The 9,872-nt window shown below is 33.0% G+C and overlaps 3 protein-coding genes across 4 annotated transcripts in view; all 3 read left to right on the top strand.

Moving 5' to 3' along the window:
• The window catches only part of LOC109543850 (proton-coupled folate transporter), a 12,352-nt gene extending 9,946 nt beyond the window's left edge, over window positions 1–2,406 (top strand). Inside the window, exons 6-8 of the mRNA XM_019913763.2 lie at window positions 1,349–1,486; window positions 1,926–2,166; window positions 2,249–2,406. Coding sequence (XP_019769322.2) covers window positions 1,349–1,486; window positions 1,926–2,166; window positions 2,249–2,357 — 488 coding nt within the window. The 3' untranslated portion in view covers window positions 2,358–2,406. The remainder of the gene's footprint in view (window positions 1–1,348; window positions 1,487–1,925; window positions 2,167–2,248) is intronic.
• Window positions 1–5,097, top strand: part of LOC109543851 (zinc finger protein 474) — a 51,309-nt gene extending 46,212 nt beyond the window's left edge. For both annotated transcript variants that reach the window (XM_048667400.1, XM_048667399.1), the window contains exon 10: window positions 4,851–5,097. In XM_048667400.1, the coding sequence (XP_048523357.1) occupies window positions 4,851–5,038 (188 nt within the window). In that variant the 3' untranslated portion in view covers window positions 5,039–5,097. The remainder of the gene's footprint in view (window positions 1–4,850) is intronic.
• A 1,064-nt stretch (window positions 5,098–6,161) lies between these two features.
• On the top strand, window positions 6,162–7,267 carry LOC125504846. The gene is made up of 3 exons (XM_048667426.1): window positions 6,162–6,347; window positions 6,787–7,027; window positions 7,110–7,267. The coding sequence occupies exons 1-3, from the start codon at window positions 6,215–6,217 to the stop codon at window positions 7,216–7,218; spliced, it is 483 nt and encodes a 160-aa protein (XP_048523383.1). The 5' UTR covers window positions 6,162–6,214; the 3' UTR covers window positions 7,219–7,267.
• Window positions 7,268–9,872: the final 2,605 nt, after the last annotated feature.

Genomic DNA, 9,872 nt, shown 5'->3' on the forward strand with positions numbered 1-9,872 from the left:
GGTCGGTTCAAAAAAAATCCTAGGTGACCTACAAGGGGAAGACGCAAAAGTTCGTACAGGGTGTCACGGAATATGTGGGCATGTTCTCGGTTTTGTACAGGGGACGTGAAGAACATAACAAGTTTCTATAAAAAAATTTCCAGATGGCCCCCTTACGGAGATACGGGTCTCTAAAGGAGCCACTGAGAATCTGAGAGAATCTCCACTGAGAAGATTTTTTTTAAATAACTTTTAGAATACTTCATGCAATTTAATTATTTTTTCTTACATTGAACAGTACATTTTTGCTCTTAAAGAGCACCCATGAAAACATTTTATATATACACGAAAATAATGTATTTAGGTAGCTTTAACTTTAAACTAAAAAAATACACTCTTAATTCCTATCGATACACAAAACGGTTTTCGAAGAAATACTATGTTTATTGAATACGGATTTACTGAACAATTTTGTATGTAGGTTCAACATTAGGTCCTTCCAATCTTATGCCATGCAGATTGTTGCGTTCTCCACAATGTTTGAACATTGGTTCTTATTTGGCCGCATTGAAAATTAATGCTTTCTAATAAGTTTTCCCTAGTGTCGACAAGATTGGCATACACTAAAGTTTTTAAATACCCCCCAAAAAAATCTAAAGTTTCTAACCGCGGATTTGGATTCAGCAGGTCAAAATACTACAGAATATAAATCTGAACACCACATAAAAAAAATTGTTTTGTGTGGCGGTGTTATTAATGGTTTTTAACGAAAACGCAAATCATTAATTTAATTTTTTTAACTTCCTTTCGTTCAACTTTGCGAACGCGGCTTATTTAGTTTTTTTTACATTTCGACAAATATTTTGCATGCAATTTGTTTAAAAGTTCACTAAAATTAAGATTTTACTACTTTTCAAATTTGAAATTTCTTTTTCAAAGATTTTTTCAGAAAAAAATATTTGCTAAAATCCTTATTACACGCGCCGAAAAATGAAATTGTTAAAATACTTTTTTGTTCCCGACTGTTTGATGGAATTTTATTGATTAATTTGAAACTCACGTTTTTAAAAAACACTTTATTTCAAAATTAATTCAATATTCTTTATTATGTGGATTAGAATTGTGTGTGACCGAACTGGACCTAACCATAGGCTGTCTATGAACTTTAACTTTAACTTTAACTGAGATTAAACACACCTGACCATAGATTGTCTTTAACTGAATTATCGTTTCTGCCGTGGCTACTTTTATACTTAAATCATGCTGATCATAGCAGAAACGATACTACGTCTTATTTTAATCGTTTAGTCGGCGTAAGTGGCCATATAATTATGGTTTAAATATTGACTAAATAAATGCACTGTTTTAGGTACTATGTTTTCCCTATCATTTTTTACGCAATTTTTAAAATTGGATGATTCCATTCTGGGGATTATATCATGCTCAACAAAAATTATGGCGTCTGGAGTTTACGCATTTGCGTCTAGCCCGATTTACTTTTACTTGGGTAAGTAGAACAACCTGATCCCACTTCTGTGTAGCAAGTACAAAAACAAAAATAATATTATTCGTAGAAAAAATTCCGACTAAACCCGCGAAAAAATGGGATTAAAAAGGTTGTAACTGAATAGAATGTAATTTTTCTTAATGCAAGTATATTTTTTATTTTGCAACAAGACAATATTTTTGAAACACTATTTTAATAAAGAAACAACAGCCAATATTAATTCATGAGTAAATTTTATGAAGAAGATATATTTTTATAATTACTTATAAATGTACCTATACTTACTACAAATTTAAATTTTCAATCAATTTTAAATTGCATTTTAATTAAGTAGCAACCAAATATATATGCGATATTAAATAAGACAATATTACTTGAATTAACGGTTGAAAATAAAATACTGTTACTTTTAGGTTTCGCAATAATTATTTTTCTGCAGGTCCTATTGTAGAAATTCTAAATGGAACCTCTTTCATCGCAATGCGGGCTATGATAACAAAGCTAGTATTACCTGAAGAATTGGGTAAAGTGAATTCGTTGTTTGGCATATTTGAAGCTCTGGTACCGCTGATCTATGGACCTTTATATAGTAGAATTTATGCTCTAACAATTGAATATTTTCCTGGATGTTTTTACATTGTGGGAGGAGTTTTAACAGTACCAGCGTTATTTATATTTTAGTAAGTCATTTTCATGTCACATTTCATGTCACATCAAATGTTGAGTTTGACTATTTTTACTCATGCATGTGAAATATTTTAGCTGGCTCTATTTGGAACACAAAAAAGATTTGGAAGAAGACAAGTCTGCAAACGGTGAAGAAATGAACCCTCTGAATAAGAGTGATACTGTTGAATATGTTAATGCATAGAATATCTACATTGTTTGACCTTATAAATTAAAAGTCCGAATAAGAATAGTTTAACATGTATTATTATTCTTGAGGTCCTATTTTTCTTTCCTTCTCCAACTGCATTGATTCTCTTTTTTTTTGTATTTAGATTAAATTTTCTTTCCGTGTTAAAATGAATGCTTCGTCTTATACTTATGCTTTGTCTGATGGCATCCATGGCCACGGTTGCAACACGAGTGGCACGCATATTATGAATATTATGCTGTTATTATGGTGCATCAGATCCTTCAGTATGAATAAATAAGTAACTCTCTTAGTACAGGCCCGATTTGGTACACGCCCGATCATCAAAAACCCGTTCTAAAGCAAGTGATTTTGTCTACAAATCGTATTTCGCAAACTTGAAATCGGTTGAGGAACTTGAAAGCGATAAGAGTTTGAAGGCCGAAAAAGCGATTGTTCACGACTAATGTTATACCTACATGTTTTCTTTATGGATTTGAGGTCGCAATTTTTTTGGGAAAACAGCTTTTTGTATGTAGACATTTTCTGCATAACGGTTTTTTGGTTTTAGGTATTTTTACGAGCAACTCAATGGTTTTAAAAAAAGTTGCAATTCAAAGTTTGGAAAATTTCGAATTTGAATGTACAATTTTTTCTCTTAGAAGTCAAATTTATACCAACATTTCAATACGGTTAATAACAATATGGTTTTCCTATAGGACATATAATTTCGGAGAAAATTAAATTTGAAGTTAGAGAGACTTAAACTGGACCGCAACTGGACGCGATATTTCAAAAACAAAAATCCGTGGGTTGCTACAGGTATTCGCTAAGGTTCCGCTGTCTTGAAAAAAATCGACATTGGTAACGGTTTGGGAGATGATGACCCCTGAATGTTAGCAACCGTTCGACTGTTCCATTTAAAGTTACCTGTTCTTATCCGAAAAAATTTTCAATTATACGAAAATAAGTGCGCTATGATTTCGAAAAAGCCGTTATATAAAATTCGCCATATAAAATCCACAAATCTGCACATGCGAGCAGCGTAAATGGTATCAAAGAAAAACTAGAATCCTGGTTGCCACCTACAAAATGAAATGCAAGAACAAACACAGAAAAAAACAATTTACGGTGCATATGCAGCGTTTCAAACTGCAATCCATGAGCTAATGAAAAATAGGTAGTTCTATTTAAAAAAATTCACTTTGATCTTGCCTCGCTTTTCTGAAACACTCTGTATCATATAAGATATTTTTAAAATGTGCGCACTTTGTGCGTCAACAACTTTTATATGAAACTATTTTTCGAAAGTTCAACAACAACGGAAATAATGGACTCTCTCGCACTTAAAAACCACCCTGTATCAAAAACAATCATTAAGATGTAACTGGTTAAACAGTACTAAAGGGCAATGCATCATTAAAGTATACTTAATCTAATTGATGTTGATATTGTATGAAAACAGCCATTAAAATACAATTAGTCAAATAGTACCAAAGGGCAATGCATCATTAGAATATACTTTATCTAAATGATATTCAAAGGGCAAGGGTTGTGTGCGTATTCTATCTTCCTAAGGATTGCCGGGGTCATCTAGGTCCGTAACTAGCGCTTAACTGGACTGGCACTTCTCCACGTTCACAAAACCATACCGATTGAAGTTGAGGAAGTAATAACTCGTTTTGTGAGGGGACAATAGAAGACAGTTGACTTTTTTATTGGATTAAAATTACTACGACATATAACAAAGCAATACTTTTTAATTACATTTATTATTGGAATTGAATTGAAACCTGACCTGACTGAATTTCTACTACATGACCGGGGGGGTCAGACTGACTTGAAAGCTAGATCCGCCCTTGGTTTTGGAAAAGATCACAGACTACATACATCTACATATATTATGATGATCCGGAAAATCCATTTTAGAATATCACTTTTTAAAAACAATTTTAATTTGAACTATAAATAAATTATCTGTGTGTTATGTTACAAAAGAAACTAATGTTCTTAGATCTGGCCTGTGATGGAAATTAATGCTGTAATAACGAGAGACAAGGAATTTATTATTTGTCTCTGATAACAAATGTGTGCGCGACTTGCTTGTGTAATGCTTGTTTGGTCGATATCTAGCGTTTTGTAGTTAATTATTAAAGCTAATCTCGTTTTAAAAATTTTAGATTTTCCTATCAATTTAAAAATTGATTTGTTTCGATTTTTAGTTCGGAAAGTTAGTTCTTGTAAAACGTATCTATGGACATTAACGCCGAATTTTTCCATGGAAAAATACATTTCATAGAGAAAATAAAATAAATATTTTACTTACTCTATGGAACATTGTCGATCTTTTCTTTAATAAACGCTCAACCAAGAAAGTCGGTCTGCTTCCTTTATTTAACCACTTGAATCAGCAATTTAAACGGCCATATTATTGTTTCTTACATTAATTTTTAAATTAGCAAAAGCTTGTTTAAGATCATTATTTAATACATATCTTTTTGATTCTAGAATCCGGAGGAGTGGATTTTAGAGGAACTTTCGACCGAATATGGGAAAACCACCTCACAGAACTTGTAAAGTGCATGAAGTGTGGAAGAACATTTTTTCCTGCTCGTATAGAAACTCATAAGGAGAAATGCATTGGTTTAAAGGTTGAAATCAAGAGCAAATCAATTGAAAACAAAAATCTCCATTAAGTGATTATTAGTTAAATCATATTAATTTTTATTGAAAATAAATTATGTAACCAGACTAACGAGCGATCTTTTCAACAATTAGTTTTAACGATACAAGTTTGGAAAAATGAACGCTTAATTGTTTCGAATTGCTGAAGAAGATTTATCATGTAGATATTTTAAAGGTGTAAGTCTAAATAAATAGATTCAAAAGTGCGGCACAGTGAGACGCGATGAGTTATAACGAAAAATACCACACACCATTCCCACCACAATAGTGGTGAGAAAAAAGTGACTAATCGATATTCGAGTACTCGTTACTCATCAGCATCCGAAGTAACGAGTACCGAACCAAGCTACCAAACGAGTGTTCAAGTAATCAAAAATCGTTCTCGGAAAATCAAGTCACCCATCCTAATGCCGGCGCCACACGATGCTACGAACACCTTCCAACGTTGGAGGCTGGACGGTTCGTCGCATCGTGTGGCCCACTTGTCTTTATCTATGGTCAATGCTGGGCTACACGATGCCACGAACACCCTCGAACGTTGGGGGCTTGACGGTTCATCGACCTAGAGCTCCAATGTCGAGCCTCGAACATTCGCGTTGGGGCATGTTCCGGGTCTTGTCGGTATTTTGGACCGAGTTAAAGGAATCGTTGCAACCCTCGAAGAAAAACATTCGTTGATTTGATGCACAGCTTCACGATTGGTTCGAAGTAGTTTGTTTTCCATAAACTTCGTAGTGGATTTAACCGCGTAGTTAAAAATTAAATCGAAAGTATTGTTGATTTCATTCTACAAAGGGGTGTATTTTTTTAATTATAATTAATAGTGATACATCTCGTTAAACATTTTATAAAATTTTGTTTGAAAAACATTATAAGTGATGAAAAAGACTGGCATTGGTCTTGCAAGACCAAGACCAAAACTATGTATGCAAGAACAAGACCAAGACCAAGACCATGTCCTGCAATACCAAAATTTTTGCAAGGACCGCAACTGGACGCGATATTTCAAAAACAAAAATCCGTGGGTTGCTACAGGTATTCGCTAAGGTTCTGGCTACTTTTATACTTAAATCATGCTGATCATAGCAGAAACGATACTACGTCTTATTTTAATCGTTTAGTCGGCGTAAGTGGCCATATAATTATGGTTTAAATATTGACTAAATAAATGCACTGTTTTAGGTACTATGTTTTCCCTATCATTTTTTACGCAATTTTTAAAATTGGATGATTCCATTCTGGGGATTATATCATGCTCAACAAAAATTATGGCGTCTGGAGTTTACGCATTTGCGTCTAGCCCGATTTACTTTTACTTGGGTAAGTAGAACAACCTGATCCCACTTCTGTGTAGCAAGTACAAAAACAAAAATAATATTATTCGTAGAAAAAATTCCGACTAAACCCGCGAAAAAATGGGATTAAAAAGGTTGTAACTGAATAGAATGTAATTTTTCTTAATGCAAGTATATTTTTTATTTTGCAACAAGACAATATTTTTGAAACACTATTTTAATAAAGAAACAACAGCCAATATTAATTCATGAGTAAATTTTATGAAGAAGATATATTTTTATAATTACTTATAAATGTACCTATACTTACTACAAATTTAAATTTTCAATCAATTTTAAATTGCATTTTAATTAAGTAGCAACCAAATATATATGCGATATTAAATAAGACAATATTACTTGAATTAACGGTTGAAAATAAAATACTGTTACTTTTAGGTTTCGCAATAATTATTTTTCTGCAGGTCCTATTGTAGAAATTCTAAATGGAACCTCTTTCATCGCAATGCGGGCTATGATAACAAAGCTAGTATTACCTGAAGAATTGGGTAAAGTGAATTCGTTGTTTGGCATATTTGAAGCTCTGGTACCGCTGATCTATGGACCTTTATATAGTAGAATTTATGCTCTAACAATTGAATATTTTCCTGGATGTTTTTACATTGTGGGAGGAGTTTTAACAGTACCAGCGTTATTTATATTTTAGTAAGTCATTTTCATGTCACATTTCATGTCACATCAAATGTTGAGTTTGACTATTTTTACTCATGCATGTGAAATATTTTAGCTGGCTCTATTTGGAACACAAAAAAGATTTGGAAGAAGACAAGTCTGCAAACGGTGAAGAAATGAACCCTCTGAATAAGAGTGATACTGTTGAATATGTTAATGCATAGAATATCTACATTGTTTGACCTTATAAATTAAAAGTCCGAATAAGAATAGTTTAACATGTATTATTATTCTTGAGGTCCTATTTTTCTTTCCTTCTCCAACTGCATTGATTCTCTTTTTTTTTGTATTTAGATTAAATTTTCTTTCCGTGTTAAAATGAATGCTTCGTCTTATACTTATGCTTTGTCTGATGGCATCCATGGCCACGGTTGCAACACGAGTGGCACGCATATTATGAATATTATGCTGTTATTATGGTGCATCAGATCCTTCAGTATGAATAAATAAGTAACTCTCTTAGTACAGGCCCGATTTGGTACACGCCCGATCATCAAAAACCCGTTCTAAAGCAAGTGATTTTGTCTACAAATCGTATTTCGCAAACTTGAAATCGGTTGAGGAACTTGAAAGCGATAAGAGTTTGAAGGCCGAAAAAGCGATTGTTCACGACTAATGTTATACCTACATGTTTTCTTTATGGATTTGAGGTCGCAATTTTTTTGGGAAAACAGCTTTTTGTATGTAGACATTTTCTGCATAACGGTTTTTTGGTTTTAGGTATTTTTACGAGCAACTCAATGGTTTTAAAAAAAGTTGCAATTCAAAGTTTGGAAAATTTCGAATTTGAATGTACAATTTTTTCTCTTAGAAGTCAAATTTATACCAACATTTCAATACGGTTAATAACAATATGGTTTTCCTATAGGACATATAATTTCGGAGAAAATTAAATTTGAAGTTAGAGAGACTTAAACTGGACCGCAACTGGACGCGATATTTCAAAAACAAAAATCCGTGGGTTGCTACAGGTATTCGCTAAGGTTCCGCTGTCTTGAAAAAAATCGACATTGGTAACGGTTTGGGAGATGATGACCCCTGAATGTTAGCAACCGTTCGACTGTTCCATTTAAAGTTACCTGTTCTTATCCGAAAAAATTTTCAATTATACGAAAATAAGTGCGCTATGATTTCGAAAAAGCCGTTATATAAAATTCGCCATATAAAATCCACAAATCTGCACATGCGAGCAGCGTAAATGGTATCAAAGAAAAACTAGAATCCTGGTTGCCACCTACAAAATGAAATGCAAGAACAAACACAGAAAAAAACAATTTACGGTGCATATGCAGCGTTTCAAACTGCAATCCATGAGCTAATGAAAAATAGGTAGTTCTATTTAAAAAAATTCACTTTGATCTTGCCTCGCTTTTCTGAAACACTCTGTATCATATAAGATATTTTTAAAATGTGCGCACTTTGTGCGTCAACAACTTTTATATGAAACTATTTTTCGAAAGTTCAACAACAACGGAAATAATGGACTCTCTCGCACTTAAAAACCACCCTGTATCAAAAACAATCATTAAGATGTAACTGGTTAAACAGTACTAAAGGGCAATGCATCATTAAAGTATACTTAATCTAATTGATGTTGATATTGTATGAAAACAGCCATTAAAATACAATTAGTCAAATAGTACCAAAGGGCAATGCATCATTAGAATATACTTTATCTAAATGATATTCAAAGGGCAAGGGTTGTGTGCGTATTCTATCTTCCTAAGGATTGCCGGGGTCATCTAGGTCCGTAACTAGCGCTTAACTGGACTGGCACTTCTCCACGTTCACAAAACCATACCGATTGAAGTTGAGGAAGTAATAACTCGTTTTGTGAGGGGACAATAGAAGACAGTTGACTTTTTTATTGGATTAAAATTACTACGACATATAACAAAGCAATACTTTTTAATTACATTTATTATTGGAATTGAATTGAAACCTGACCTGACTGAATTTCTACTACATGACCGGGGGGGTCAGACTGACTTGAAAGCTAGATCCGCCCTTGGTTTTGGAAAAGATCACAGACTACATACATCTACATATATTATGATGATCCGGAAAATCCATTTTAGAATATCACTTTTTAAAAACAATTTTAATTTGAACTATAAATAAATTATCTGTGTGTTATGTTACAAAAGAAACTAATGTTCTTAGATCTGGCCTGTGATGGAAATTAATGCTGTAATAACGAGAGACAAGGAATTTATTATTTGTCTCTGATAACAAATGTGTGCGCGACTTGCTTGTGTAATGCTTGTTTGGTCGATATCTAGCGTTTTGTAGTTAATTATTAAAGCTAATCTCGTTTTAAAAATTTTAGATTTTCCTATCAATTTAAAAATTGATTTGTTTCGATTTTTAGTTCGGAAAGTTAGTTCTTGTAAAACGTATCTATGGACATTAACGCCGAATTTTTCCATGGAAAAATACATTTCATAGAGAAAATAAAATAAATATTTTACTTACTCTATGGAACATTGTCGATCTTTTCTTTAATAAACGCTCAACCAAGAAAGTCGGTCTGCTTCCTTTATTTAACCACTTGAATCAGCAATTTAAACGGCCATATTATTGTTTCTTACATTAATTTTTAAATTAGCAAAAGCTTGTTTAAGATCATTATTTAATACATATCTTTTTGATTCTAGAATCCGGAGGAGTGGATTTTAGAGGAACTTTCGACCGAATATGGGAAAACCACCTCACAGAACTTGTAAAGTGCATGAAGTGTGGAAGAACATTTTTTCCTGCTCGTATAGAAACTCATAAGGAGAAATGCATTGGTTTAAAGGTTGAAATCAAGAGCAAA

The sequence above is a fragment of the Dendroctonus ponderosae genome, unplaced genomic scaffold (assembly GCF_020466585.1).
Source record: "Dendroctonus ponderosae isolate FM_Combo_2020 unplaced genomic scaffold, Dpon_F_20191213v2 Dpon_F_20191213_6, whole genome shotgun sequence".
NCBI lineage: Eukaryota > Metazoa > Arthropoda > Insecta > Coleoptera > Curculionidae > Dendroctonus > Dendroctonus ponderosae.

Bases quoted from the DNA above. Each gene is read 5' to 3' on its own strand.
- LOC125504846 (XM_048667426.1), top strand. From the start codon at position 6,215: ATGTTTTCCCTATCATTTTTTACGCAATTTTTAAAATTGGATGATTCC. The intron at 6,348-6,786 runs GTAAGTAGAACA...ATTTTTCTGCAG, and splicing joins CCCGATTTACTTTTACTTGG to GTCCTATTGTAGAAATTCTA. The intron at 7,028-7,109 runs GTAAGTCATTTT...GAAATATTTTAG, and splicing joins CCAGCGTTATTTATATTTTA to CTGGCTCTATTTGGAACACA.